We start from the raw sequence: 15,163 nt of genomic DNA on the forward strand, positions 1-15,163 counted from the left end.
AGCCAGTAACCAAAATGTCATAATAAAAATGGAAAGTGCTGGAAACATTCAGCAGGATAGAAAGCATCTGTGGAGTGAGAATTTATTGTTTGGCTTTCAGGTTTCCAGCAATTGCAGTATTTTGCTTTTGTTCTGAAGCAAAATATAATGTTGTAAGCTAAGGTTGTGTAGAATCCTAGGGAGACTGCTTCTCTTACCTGTCAAGGTATCGTACAGCAAGCCACCTGGGGGCAAGAGGCAGGTGAATGAAGGTACGAGGAAAGGGATTGAAGATCTTTGACACTGATTGAGCAAACGCAGGAGGTGTGGGTATTTTTTCGGGTCATCTGAAGAACAGATAATGCAGGTTCCACATTAAAGTCATGATTAAGATATGAACATAAATATATTTGAAGTATAATAGAAATGTTTACATTACACTTGATTAAATTAAGAAATCTGAAAGCAAAGTCAGTAGTTTCGTTTTTGGTTTAAAACAAAATGAAACTCACCACCTTCTGTTAGAATTCCTCATTTATGTCCAACATCAGTTTCAACCTAAAGAGCTGGTCTGGTGGCCTCCCTCTCCCATTTCTCTAAACCAATTGCTCGGAAATCACAAGAAGACTGGCTGGATTACAGCACTGATGCTTCCCATGGGAAAGCATCTTTCCTATTCAATGATGCTTTCTGACTCTTCCACCTATCCATTCCTGTTGTTAAGAAGTTTTTTCAAATTATATTCTCACCCTCTCTTTTCTGAGCCTCCCCCGATCACACATTATCCAATGGTCAGACACTGAGCTAGGTTACCACCATTGCTCAATCACCCATCCTTAGTAGCCATGGTAAAGTGGGCTGGGTTAATACATTCTCATTTTCCATTTGTTCCTGTGAAGAAGTAGCCTTTCCCTTCAGTGCCATCTACTTTATGGCCAGGACTTTACCGCCCTGTCGCGGTGTGTCTCCCCTCAGCAGATGCGGTGAGCCATTTAAATCTTCATTCAATTCAGCGGGACCATAATATCCTGCTGGATGGGAAGGGCTTTAAAACCCTGGCCCATGTTTTATTTTTCAATTTTCTCTTCTTCCTTCCTCGACTTGCCATCTTTCCGTGCAACTCTCAGCTCGAGTCACTGAAAAGCAAGCAGGGACAGGAATCCATTTTGTTTTTTCCCCTCCTTGACTGAGGAATCTATGGCCAGTAGTACTATTACAGCTGCTGTATGTCCCAGCTTGCATCAACAAATGCAGTACAAACCAGGGACCCAACCTGGGACATTCTCAATATCACATCACCCAAGGCATTCATCCACTAATGCACTGGGAGAACTTTGTTACTCCCAATAGCCTCACTGAAATTCACTTCATGTCACTCTGAAACCCTATGTCAAAGAACAAAGAAAAGTACAGCACAGGAACAGGCCCTTCGGCCCTCCAAGCCTGCGCCAATCATATTGCCCGTCAACTAAAACATTTTGCACTTCCGGGGTCCGTATCCCTCTATTCCCATCCTATTCGTGTATTTGTCAAGCTGCCTCTTAAACACCACTATCGTACCTGCTTCCACCACCTCCTCTGGCAGCGAATTCCAGACACTCACTACCCTCTGCATAAAAAAACTTGCCCCACACATCTCCTCCATAGTTTTCTCCTCTCACCTCAAATCTATGTCCCCTAGTAATTGACTCTTCCACCCTGGGAAAAGCTTCTGACTATCTACTCTGTCCATGCCACTCATAATTTTGTAAACCTACAAAAGTTCTACATTACAGCAGAGAAGAATGAATCTAACATTAATTTTTTTCACCATTTTCTTTCTTGATACAGACTATTTTGCTTTTTTTGCATTTTAACTCATACTTGGTGCTACAGTCTGGTCATCATCATAAAGTAACTGTCATATGCCGGATGTTGAAAAGAGGATTGTGCTTGTATTTGATGTTCTATATGTTAGCCATCCTTTCATCTGTACCTGGAGCCACTGGTTTATCCTCTGCAATAATCTGCTGTAAACGGCCGAGAAGCTGTGAAGCCAACTGACAAGGATCCTGAAGCAAGACTCTTTTGGACAAGTGTATAGCTTCATTCAGTATGTTCAAGTCATCAACCTTCCTGTTCAGAAAATATAAAACGGTATTTAAACTGCCTTCATTTTATCGACATTGTGCAGAAGTACCTTCCAGGAAACAGTGCATATATTTTGAAATTTAAAAAAAAAATCAGTCATTCACACAGTATTGAGATGTGAGGTAATTCATATACCGGGAATCTACAGTCACTAATACTGAAGCAAAGAGTTAAGGGATTAGATGTGACAGTCAGGAAGATTGAAGATAGGCTGCAACTCTCCACATGGCAAACCACAGATTTCAGCCCATCTACCTGGAAATGCAGATAGCATAGGCAATGCACATCACCAGGGAGAGAGAGAGAGAGAAATGGAGCAATCAGAGGATAAGTTAATCCACACAGGCCTTGAAGGATACTGCATTTAGTTTCCAGGTATGGATGATGGAGAACATAAAGGAATCTAACACAAGCAGAAATGAGTGAGGCAAAACAGGATAACAAGAATTCAAATACAGTTCAATAAGGATGAAAAGCATACTAATGTACACATTAGGAGTAGGTCCCTTGACCCTGCTTCGCAATTTGATAAGATCATGCCTGATCTGATTGTGGCCTCTACTTTCCAGACTACCCACTAAGATTACTCTGATTTCTAGTGATCAGACATCATGAAGCCTACTTTCTCCTCAGAAGTAAGAAAAATGGCTGATATTCTCCTCCCTAAGACAGTGGTGCCAAGATTAATTGTAGAGTGCCTACTGTCGCAATAGCTGAGAATAAAAGCTGAGGGTCAAAATCCTGGAACTCTCTCTCTAACAGCACTGTGGGTGTATCCATACCACATGGACTGCAGCAGTTTAAGAAGGCAGCTCACCACCACCTTCTCAAGGGCAATTAGGGATGGGCAACAAATGCTGGCCGAGCCAGTGATGTCCACGTCCTGTGAAAGAATAAAAAAACTAACTGAGCACATATCACTGGTCAAATTTGGAACTTCCTTGGTCCATGTTATTGAGCTACGCATTGCCTTAACCAACAGAACCATTGGGGAGCCATAAAGCCTTTTTCAAAAGATGAGCCCTAGCAAAATTTGGTGAAATGCTAAGCACTGAAAGTATTTAGATTATTAAACTAAATTGTAATAGATTAGAGCTATGTTTACACTTAACACAATTGGTTCTTTGGCCGTGGAATGTGCAATAATAAGCAAAGAATGCAATAAATAACTGAAGTAAACGTAAAGACGCCATTAGTTAACACTCAATATTTTTAATTTTTTTTTATTCATTCGCAGAATGTGGGCTTTGCTGGCTGGGCCTGCATTTATTGCCCATCCCTAGTTGCCCTTGAGAAGTTGGTGGTGAGCTGCCTTCTTGAACCACTGCAGTCCATGTGGTGTAGGTACAATCACAGAGCTGTTAGGAAGGGAGTTCCAGGGTTTTCACCCAGCGACAGCGAAGGAACGGCGATATATTTCAAGTCAGGATGTTGAGTGACTTGGAAGGGAACTTCCAGGTGGTGGTGTTCCCATCTATCTGCTGCCCTTGTCCTTCTAATTCATGTTGGCACCACTGTCTTAGGGGGGAGAATATCAGCCATTTTTCTTACTTCTGAGGAGAAAGTAGGCTTCATGATGTCTGATCACTGGAAATCAGAGTAATCTTAGTGGGTAGACTGGAAAGTAGAGGCCACAATCAGATCAGCCATGATCTTATCAAATTGCGGAGCAGGCTCGAGGGACCTACTCCTCCGTTGCTCCTAATATGTACATTTGTATGCTTTTCGTCCTTATTGAACTGTATTTGAAATCTTGTTATCTTGTTATCTTGTTTTCATATATTCCAGAATATAATTAAAAATTTAGGCCATGGATTTTGCATCTTGGACATTCTTTCAATTGCACTAAAAAAGAATTGGGATTAGTGACATCCCACAAGTTATGAGTTTACTCAGTCCAGGGCTGGGCTTTTCCAGCCCCGTTGTGGTGGGACCCACTGTGGGAGATTCCATGGCTCAGACAAAAGCACATTGACAATCAGTAAGATTGGATGATCGCGGCAGTGGGTGGGGCCAGAAAACCCCACCCCAAGAGTCACTCATCCGTTACTGCAAATTTTAGAGAATTAATTCTTTGTACAGCTTTTGCTGAGTGCTAGGACATAGGAACATATGACTTAGGAGCCAGAGTAGGCCATCTGGTCCTTCAAGCCTGCTCCGCCATTCAATAAAATCATGGCTGATCTGGTTGTGGTCTCAACTCCACTTTCCTGTCTGCTCCCCCCATAACCCTTGACTCCCTTGTCTATCAAAAATCTATCTAAAATTTAACATCATACAACGAAAACAAATTGTTTTGCTCAGAAGATTGGCATCAAGCACACAAGGACTGAACCATTGTGCTTTCGCAATCAGACATATTCTACTCAAAGAGAATGTGATTTTCCTTCAATAGTTGTTAAGTTCTACATTTACACTGCCAGCTGTGACTCAGTGGGTAGCACACTTACCTCTGAGTCTGGAAATTCTGGGTTCATAGTCCCACTTCAAAGATTTGAGCACAAAATCTAGGCTGACACTCCATTTCAGTCAGGGGGTGCTGCATTTTTCAGAATCGCTGTTTTTGAGGTTCGTCTGATCTCTTAAGTAGACGTAAAAGATCCCACTGCACTGCTCCAACGAAGAGCAGCAGATTTTAACCCAATCTCCTGGCTAATGTTTATCCCTCAATTAACATCACAAAAACAGATTAACTGGTTATTACCACATCGATGTTTATGAGAGCTTGTTATGTGCAAATTGGTTGCCACTTTCCCGAATTAAAAAAGTGACCACACTTCTAAAAGTACCTCACTGGTTGTAAAACACTTTGGGATGTTCTGAGGTCAGTAAAGCATTCCTTTCTTTCTCTTAAATGAATTTCAGTTATAGCTCAGAATATTCTCAAATTCATCATCTGCCGAAGGGCCATGAAGGCTCGAAACGTTAACTGATTTCTTCTCCGCCGATGCTGCCAGACCTGCTGAGTTTTTCCAGGTAATTCTATTTTTGTTTTGGATTTCCAGCATCCGCAGTAGCTTTTAGCTTTTTGTTTTTATCATCATTTACTTTGCCTGCTTTAGCCCCAAATGTGCTGCATTATGAGCAGTGCCATCTTTTGGATGAGGCATTGCCTTCTATCTCGTGATATATGATCATCCTATGGCATGACTTTGAAGAACAACAGGGGAGCTCTCTTTGGTGTCCCACCCAATATTTACCCCTCAATCTATACCACTGAAAAAAACAATAGATTTGGTTAGGAGAGAAACATTTACCAGGCTGAGAAGGTACACTTGTGGTACGTCTACAGCCTGTAGACTGTATCATGTTAGTGCCATGCATTGGCCAAGGATTCGCAGATAACTTATGCTGGCTCCAGACAGAAGGTAAACTAAAGCTGGCAGCGAGCAAGACCCAGCATAAGCAGGTCTTTCCAGCCACCAGCCTTTGGCCTAGTGAATCCCAGCTTTTGGTTTTCAGCTGGCTGTAGGAATTCTGCTTGGCAGCATAGTCCTCATCTGATAGGTTGGAGCTTTTGGTTAGAAAGACAAACATAAAATGATAGCATTTAGAATGCGTGCTTAAAAGAAATGTCAGATAAAAGGGGTTGAATATGAGGTCACGAGAGCAGGAGAGTAAAGGGTTAACTCTAATGATAGTTACTGAGCATGTGCGTAAGGAGCTATGTCACAGTGATGTCGCTCAATGATAGGAGGTGAGTGCTGTAATGACTTGGCAGAGCGGACAGGTTTCAACATGAAACAGCCAAACTTTATTACAGAGAGCTTTTCAGTTGCTACCTGCTCGATCAGGACTCTCGCCAGGAAGCCCCACCCCCCTGGATTGCCCGCGCTTAAGGCCCAATGGTCGGAGCCTCCACAGAACATCATGTGACTCCTGAAAGACAGCAGGAGGGGCTATACCCTCAGTTGCCACATTTGCTCCCCTTTTAGTTTTTTACAATTTCTATTTACAGGGAAACATTTCAATATCCAATAACATAAACAGATATACCACTTCAGGTAATTAAAGATGAAGTCTCTGAGGTGCTCTCCTTATACAGCTAGAGGGGGGGTAGCTCTACCACTGGAGGTTCCTCAACAGGATCTGGAACTGCATCATGAGACACATCATCAGAAAGTGGCAGTTGAGGGTTTGACAACTCTACAGGGACATCAGGTACGTCTATTCTAGGTCGATCAATCACCTCAGGAATTGTTAGTTGTTGGAATGTCTCTCAAGCATGAATATGATCCACATGCTTACAGACAATTCTAACTTCCACTTGTACTTGGAAAGATAATGGACCAGTCTCTGAGACAATGGTTCCAGGAGCCCAACAAGGTCCATTTCCGAAATTTCGTACGAATACAGTGTCACCTACACTGAATGTGCGAGCTTTGCTGCGTATGTCATGGTTAAATTTTTGATTAGTCTGATTCTGCTCCACCTTCCCCTCTAAATTTGAAAGACCAGGCTTAACCATGTACGTAGGTGGCATTTCATTAAAAATTCAGATGGTGTTGAACCCGTAGTCGAATGTGGTGTTGTATGATAACTGAAAAGAAAGTGGGAAAGTTGAGATTCTAGATCACTTTCTGTTAACCTTTTCATACTAGGCTTGAAAATTTGTACAACTCTCTTGGCTAAACCACTTGATGAGGGATGCCAAGGGGCTGACTGTATATGGTGGATTCTATTCAGGTCCATGAATTTCTAAAACTCTGTGCTGGTAAAGGCTGTACTATCATCAGAAATGGCGATTTCAGCTAGGCCATGTATGCTAAAGCATGCCTCTTGACAGCTGCACTCAACGCTGACGATTTGACTTCATAAACATCCATCAATTTAGAATGCATATCTACAATCAACAAAAACATGATACCTAAGAATGGTCCTACATAATCGATATGTATTCTAACCCAGGGTCGACCAGGTCACTGCAATGGATGCAGGGGAGCTGAAACAGGCAACTTCTGTTGTTGCTGACAATGGGGACAGTGCTTCACCATGCTTTCAATGTCACTGCCAATGCCTGGCCACCAGACATAGCTTCGCGCAAGCATTTTCATGTGTGATATGCCTGGATGCGCACTGTGAATCTCTGTCAAGAGTGGTTCTCCAGCTTGTGATGGGATGACAACTCTTGATCCCCATAACAAAATTCCATCTTGACATCTTAATTCTGTGTTCTGGCATGGAATGATCTCAAATCTTTAGATACAGGCAAATCTGACCATCCTTGCAAAACAAAGTCTCTGACTTTTGTCAATATTGGATCTCTGTTCGTCCAATTTCTAATTTGCTTTGCATACACAAATGAAGAATCCAAGAAATTAAGTAACAGCAATACTTCTTGTGAAACAGGAGCATGTACAATGCTATCTGGTAACCAGAGACGATTGAGTGTGTCCACATTTGCAATGTGTAAGCCAGGACGGTACATAAAAGTATACCCATACATAGATAATAACAGAGCCCAACATTGTATTGTTGCTGATGCTATTGGCAGAATGGCCTTATCCTCACTGAACAAACCCATTAATGGTTTATGGTACGATACGATGGTGAAATGTCGTCCATGTAGGTACTGGTGGAATCTTTTCACCCCGAATGCCACTGATAAACCTTCCTTTTCTAGCTGGGAATAACCCTTCTCAACTGTGGAGACATCCCAATGGGTATTTCTGATCCATTTTCCATTCTATGTGATAACACAACCCCTACACCATAAGGAGAGGCAGCACATGTTAATATCAATTCTTTCGATGGATCTTGGTGTATCAATAAATGTGACGAATGCAACAGTTCTTTTACTTTCACAAAGGCTTTTTCCTGTTGTGAATACCATGACCAATGGTGATTCTTCTTTAACGACAAGTGTAATGGTGACAACACCATTGATAAGTTAGGCAAGAAGCGGCCATAGTAGTTGATCATACCCAGGAAGGGCTTGAGTTCTGTTACATTGGATGGTGAGGGTGCATCTTGTATTGCCAAACTTTCACTTCTACCGGATGCAAACCCATGGAGTCCATCCTGTGACCTAGATAAGTGACTTCTGGTGCTTTAAACGTGCATTTTCCTTCTTTAACAGTACGCTGGCTTCCATGAATCTTCTTAACACCTCCTCCAGGTGGGCCAAGTGTTTGGTCTCAGTTGACCCCGTGATTAGAAAATTAATAGGTGTACTACCACTCGGGGAAGTCTTTACAAAAGACTCTCCATTGTTCTCTGGAAGATAGCGCATGCAGACAAGACTCCAAAGGGTAGGCGAGTGTACTGATAAAGACCCTTGCGTGTGTAAATAGTCACGTATTCTCTTGACGTGCTATCCAGTTCTAATTGTTGGTAGGTGTGGCTCATATCCAATTTTCTATAGGACTTGCCTCCAGCCAGCTTTGCATATAAGTCGTCTATCCTTGGAATGGGGTACTTGTCTAGTTTTGCTGCCCTATTTACGGTCAATTTATAGTCCCCACAAATGTACATGGTTTGGTCAGGCTTAACCACTGGAACAATGGGTGCTGCCCATTCCAAGAATTGGACAGGTTGAACGATGCCCAGCTTTTCTACCAACCGGCACAGTTCTGCACCTACCTTCTCCTACAACGCAAATGGCACAGGTCAGACCTTAAAGAAACGTGGTATCACCTGAGGATCCACATATATCTTGGCATGCATGCCTTTTGACTTCCCTAACTCATCCCGAAATACCATGTTGTATTTCCTTTGCAGTTCAGGAGCTCCTCACACTTTCAGGTGAAATATCTCAGACCAGTCAAGCTTGATCTTCTGTAACCAATCTTGGCCTAAAAGATTGGGTCCTTCTCCTTCCACTGTTATCACAGGCCGCTGGGCTGTCTGTTGCCTGTAAGACACTGGTACTGTGGCGATGCCCTTTACCTAGATAGATTCTCCAATAATAAAAACAAAAAACTACTGCGGATGCTGGAAATCCAAAACAAAAACAGAATTACCTGGAAAAACTCAGCAGGTCTGGCAGCATCGGCAGAGAAGAAAAGAGTTGACGTTTCGAGTCCTCATGACCCTTCAGCAGAACTGTTCTTCTGCTGAACCAGTGTACTAGACAAGTTTAACATAACTTCCTTGCTTTTGTACTCTATGTCCCCATTGATAAAGCCTAGGATGCTGTATGCTTTATTAGCAGGTCTCTCAACCTGTCCTGCCACTGTCAATGACTTATGCACATATACAACCAGCTCCATCTACTCCTGAACCCCCATTTATTCATTTTATATTATCTCTCCGCTTTCTTCCTATAAAATTAATCACTTCACACTTTTCTACATTAAATTTCATCTGACACTTGTCCGCCCATTCCACCAACCTGTCCAACTCCTTTTGAAGTTCTACACTATCCTGCTCACAGTTCACAATACTTCCAAGTCATGAGCCAGATGATCAGCGGATCGGCCTTATTGCCCAGTAGTCACTCTCTGGTATGTCGTGGTCGTTCATATGTTGATGGTGCAGTGGACCAACACATAATGCACCGTGATGACCACTGCCGGGATTCTAGGCATTAACCCACTAATGATGTACTGAATATAATAACACACCGGCTGGACAGTGAAGGTGTGGAATCCCTTCCGCTTGTGATACATTCCAGAATTTACAAGTGGTGCCCATAAAGTGACATGTACAATAAATGGCACCCTGGACTATAATGAAGCCTGCAATCCTGGCAAAGCTGTGTGCTCAGTCCTCCTGTTTCTACGGCAAGAGAGAATGAAATGTATTCAGCTCTCTTTGCACAATGAGCCTCAAGTGATCTCCCTTATGCAACAGTGGACAGGATGAATGGGCTACTTTGCAAATATCATCTGCCTAGCCCAGAAGGAGCCAGATGCATAAAGGTTCATGGCCACGGTCATTTTCACAGCAGCTGGTAATGCTGCCCTGGGCCTGCCCTGAGATTGCAGTTCTGGCTGCATCATGTTGCAGACTTCAGAGAGCACTTGCTTAATGGAGCAGAGGTGTCTAAAGGACTGTTCTTCGCTGAGCTACAGGTAGAATTGCTCCTGAAGATCAGGAACCCTTCTCCCCCTCCTCCTTCTTCAAGCAGGTTGTCCTCCTCTGTATAACCTCTGTCCATTCTGCCAGTCAGGCCAAAACGGGCTAGAAACTACTGCTTCCATGTCCTTGAAAAACCTTGAAGTGAAAACCACATGCCAAACCAGTCCTTGTAGACTTCAGCAACTTTAATTAGCAGCACAAATCCCTAAATACTTCTACAAATAAGCAACAGCCAGAAGAAATCAACCAATAACTAATCTGAAAGTAGTTCATGATCTCTTTAAATAGCACTGGCGTGGAGTGCCCTTCCTGCTGCTGAATTCATGGTCAGCTGTGCAAGGTCAAGAGGAAACATTAACTGGAACATTTTTAAAAATTCATTCATGAAATGGGGGAGTCGCTGGCTAGGCCAGCATTTATTGCCCATCCCTAATTGCTCTTGAGAACTGAATGGCTTGCTAGGCCATTTCAGAGGGCAGTTAAAAGTCAACCACATTGCCGAGGGCCTGGAGTCACTTGTAGGATAGACCAGGTAAGGACAGCAGATTTCCTTCCCTAAACCCAGGTCCCCAGAGCATTTTGCTGGGTCTCTGGATTACTAGTCCAGTGACAATACCACTACGCCACCACCTCCCCCTTGCTGAAGTCAAAAATTACAGCGTTAATGTCAAATCAGCGTTACATATTACTCTGCATACTTCCAGCACATGCTCACTGCGTCTCACCAAATGGCATCCAGTGCCAGCCACAGAAGTGTGTGCTTGTGCCGCAGTTACCACTTCAGAGCTGGGTGGCAGCACCAATGTGTTAAGCCACAGATTGATACTATTGCATCATGTCAGTTTGGCTCACTCATACCACTGTGACAACTTATGGCATCCTTCCATGGAGTTATATGGTTATGTCTCAATCCCAACTACAGCCTAGGGTGGCATTTCCATGTTGTACTGGAGGATTGCTGCAATGTCAAAGGTCCCCACATTGTTTTTTATTCATTCACAAGATGTGGATATCACTGGTAAGGCTAACATTTATTATCTGTTCCTAGTTGCCCTTGAGAAGGTGGTGAGCCGCTGCCTTGAATACAACTGAGTGGTTTCCTAGGCCATTTTAGAGGGCAATTAAGAGTCAACCACATTGCTGTGGGTTTGGAGTCACACAGATTGGGTACAAATGGCAGATTTCCTTTCCTTTGGTACATGAGTGAAGCAGATAGTTTTCATGGTCATCAATACCGATTCTAGGTTTTTAATTGCAGATTTATTTAATTAACTGAATTTAAAATTCCCCAGCTGCCATGGTAGAATCAGTCTCTAGATCATTGGTCTATGCCTCTGAATTACTTGCCCAGCAAAATAACCACTATGCTACACATCATGTCACATGACTCAAGTTTCATTCTCATTCAAAACAGGAACCGTCCATCTAGACAGAAGAAGAATTACTCTTTGATCAGAATAGTGTTAACAGGGCATTTACCATTAGTTGCAACAAGCAGACTTTCCCAATTGTCTCTTAAAGTTTATCCACTGAGGAGCTGAGCTATAGAGAACAAGAAAGCTTTGGTTTATATGTCCAGTCTGTGCTGGGTTTGATGATTTTATTAAGCACTGTGATAGAAATACTCCATTTGGCCTCAAACCTGTGGATTAGGAAAGGAAAATCCAGTCAACATTTCACCTTCTGATCATTGTCCAGCAGCTGTTGTTGGAAGTCCAAGCATGAACACTGGGTTAGGAAAGGATTGGAAACAGGAAAGTGGTTAAATAATCCCCTGGCACTCAATGTCCAGGCCATCGCGTGAGTAGTAGGTGCTTAGTCAAGGCAATGGATAGCCAATACCATGTGACTGGACCTCAGTAAGGAGTCAAGGCCTTCTGGTGAGGATGGAAAGGAAGGAAGTTGTTAGGAGGATGAAAACAATCTGTGTACTGCAGCTTTAAATAAACAATCCTTCCATATAAGGATGAGGGAATGTGTTCAACCACTTTGATTTAATTCATCACATGGATACAATAAAGGATAATTTTAGAAAAAATATTATTACTTAAGCAGTACTATTGAAATTTCCTATTGTTTGGCTGTGATATAGATGCCATTACACAGGAAAGATTAAAAGAAGTTGAGGGAGTTATGCTCAGTTTTAACCCTTAAAAAGCAGATCCAATTAGCATCAGTTGGCATTTCACTCCAATGGGACATGGTAAATTCTGATTTCCAGAGACATAGGCATTTATAAGAAACAATTATAAAAGCTGCCCCATAATAGAAGCTCCACATTATGTCCCCTGTGAAAACCCATAACATTGGATGCGTTATGTTTGAGATTTATTCGTCTTGAATGGAACTCATCACCTTACCTTTCTAGCACTATTGTTGCTTTCAGATCTTCTTCCACGCTGACAATAGACAATCCCCATGCTTTGTGTAACAAAAACTCAAAATTAAAAAGACAGTCAGTTATCATAGTTGATACTTGATTCGACTTCAACAGGTGGTAAGGAATTCCATTCAGTTTCCGTAGATTGAATACACGGTTCACTTCAGAATCCTTTTTGAGCACCCAGGCCAGAGGTTGGCTGTTCAGCTCCTCTTGGTTACAGTTGCTCGAGTCTCCTGAGCAAAGAGTTGGTTTCCCGAAAAAATAGCTTGCGATAGCCATGTGCAAAGATAGTTGGGCATCGTTGGATAAGAAGTACCTCTTCAAACAGTTAAGTTTCAGTGCCGAATGAGCCCAGTTAAATGTATAAGTGTTGTCCGTCCTGCACTCTACTATGTGAATTTTCAAGTCTCTCTGAAGTTTAATCCAAAGCACCAGAGGGAACTTGGAAACAGAAACACTTTGGAACTGCTGGATCTCCTGCATGACCATCTGGTCCAAAGATAGAAGGTCAATCAGTTCATCAAATGTGATACCATTTCTTGACAATGTCAGTAACCCTGCTACTTTCTTCACAAGCTCTCCTCCATGTTCTTTCTCCAATCTACTGAAAATCGCTGAATACAACTGATGTAGACTTTGTGGCAGAAATATGTCTGAGACTGGGATGGAGGATTGCCAGTTGAGGGACTCTCTGTATGCACACTGGAGATAGAGAGGGTTAGGACAGGCAGAGCAGGCTTCCAATAGTAAATGCTGTTGGTCAGCTGTTAGTCTTCGATGGTCTTTCTCTAACCAATAGTTGATCATTTTCTCTATTTCTGTGGAACTGAGTGGTGGGACATGAAGAATGTTCCCTTGCTCCTTCAACATCTGTTAAAAGAGTCAAGACTTTATAACAAAACTGATGCACCCACTTCTTAAATCAATCCAAGAATCTCACTGATAAAGGTACTTTCTTCTTAACATTAATTTATGTAATATAGGGCAGGATGCATTGGAATATCAAAACAAAGAGGTAACATGTACTTCATATAGCAATGAGGTATAAGTGCACAAATTGTTCAATGAAGGTGGCAGGGCAGGTTGGGAGCACAGTTAATAAAGCATACTGAATCCTAGACTTTATCAATAGGGGCATAGAGTACAAAGGCAAGAGAGTTATGATAAACCTGTATAAAACACCGGCTTTGCTGGAATTTGCTGGAGTTTTTTGAAGAGGCAAGTCTGTTGATGTGGTGTATATGGACTTCGAAAAGGCATTCGATACAGTGCCACACAACAGGCTTGTGAGAAAAGTTGTAGGTCATGGAATAAAAGGGGCAGTAGCAACGTGGATACAAAATTGGCTGAGAGATAGGAAACAGAGAATAATGGTTAATGGGTATCTTTCAGGCTGGAAGAAGGTTTGTAGTGGAGTTCCCCAGGGGTTGCTATTGGGACCCTTGCTTTTCCTGATATTTTTAAATGATCGAGATCTTGGTGTGCAGGGGGCAATTTCAAAGTTTGCGGATAACACAAAACTTGGGAGAATTATAAACTGTGGGGAGGACAGTGTAGAGCTTCAAAAGGACATTGTCACATTGGTGGAGTGGGCAGATAGGTGGCAGATGAAGTTCAATGTGGGGAAGTGTGAGGTGATACACTTTGGGACAAAGAACATGGAGGGACAGTATAAAATAAAGGATCCTATTCTAAAGGTTGTGCAGGAGCAGAGAGATCTGGGTGTACATGTATGTAAGTCATTAAAGGTAGCAGGACAGGTAGGGAGAGCTGTTTCTAAAGCATACACTATTCTAGGCTTCATTAATAGGGGCATAGAGTACAAGAGCAGGGAGGTTATGATGAACCTATATATGACACTGGTTATACCTCAGCTGGAGTATTGTGTACAGTTCTGGGCACCACACTATAGGAAGGATGTGAACGCATTGGAGAGAGCACAGAAGAGATTTACGAAAATGGTTCCAGGGTTGAGAAACTTGAGTTATGAGGAAAGATTGGAGAAGTTGGGACTGTTTTCCTTGGAGAGGAGAAGGTTGAGAGGAGACTTGATTGAAGTTTTTAAAATCATGAGGGGCCTGGACAGAGTAGATAGGGAGAAACTGTTCCCGCTCGTAAATGGATCGAGAACCAGAGCTCACAATTTTGAAGTGTTTTGCAAAAGAAGCAAATGCGAGGTGAGAAAAAACTTTTTCACACAGCGAGTAGTTAGGGTTTAGAACGCACTGCCTGGAAGAGTGGTGGAGGCAGGTTCAGTTGAGGCATTCAAGAGGGCATTGGATGATTATTTAAATTGAAACAATGTGCAGGGTTACGGGGAAAAGGCAGGAGATTGGTACTAAGTTAAAATGCTCAGACAACTGGTGCAGACACACTGGGCCAAATGACCTCCTTCTACACCGTAACAATTCTGTGATTCTGTGGTTCGGCCTCAACTGGTATTACATCCAGTTCTGGACCCAATGCTTTAGTAAGGATGTGAAGGCATTAGAGACGGTGCAGAAAAGATTCACAAGAATAGAGTCATAGAGTTTACAGCATGGAAAGAGGCCCTTTGGCCCATCATGTCTGCACCAGTCATCAATCCCTTATCTACTCTAATCCCATTTTCCAGCACTTGGCCTGTAGCCCTGTATGCTATGGTGTTTC

At 42.5% G+C, this 15,163-nt stretch overlaps 1 protein-coding gene across 1 annotated transcript in view; it reads right to left on the bottom strand.

The window, feature by feature from the left end:
- The window catches only part of LOC144689893 (uncharacterized), a 171,333-nt gene that overhangs the window by 73,062 nt on the left and 83,108 nt on the right, over positions 1-15,163 (bottom strand). The window contains exons 16-18 of the mRNA XM_078557388.1: positions 12,492-13,384; positions 1,955-2,094; positions 198-326 (exon numbers count right to left, since the gene is read on the bottom strand). Of these exons, the coding sequence (XP_078413514.1) occupies positions 198-326; positions 1,955-2,094; positions 12,492-13,384 (1,162 nt within the window). The remainder of the gene's footprint in view (positions 1-197; positions 327-1,954; positions 2,095-12,491; positions 13,385-15,163) is intronic.

This window comes from Cetorhinus maximus, chromosome 2 (genome assembly GCF_964194155.1).
Source record: "Cetorhinus maximus chromosome 2, sCetMax3.hap1.1, whole genome shotgun sequence".
NCBI lineage: Eukaryota > Metazoa > Chordata > Chondrichthyes > Lamniformes > Cetorhinidae > Cetorhinus > Cetorhinus maximus.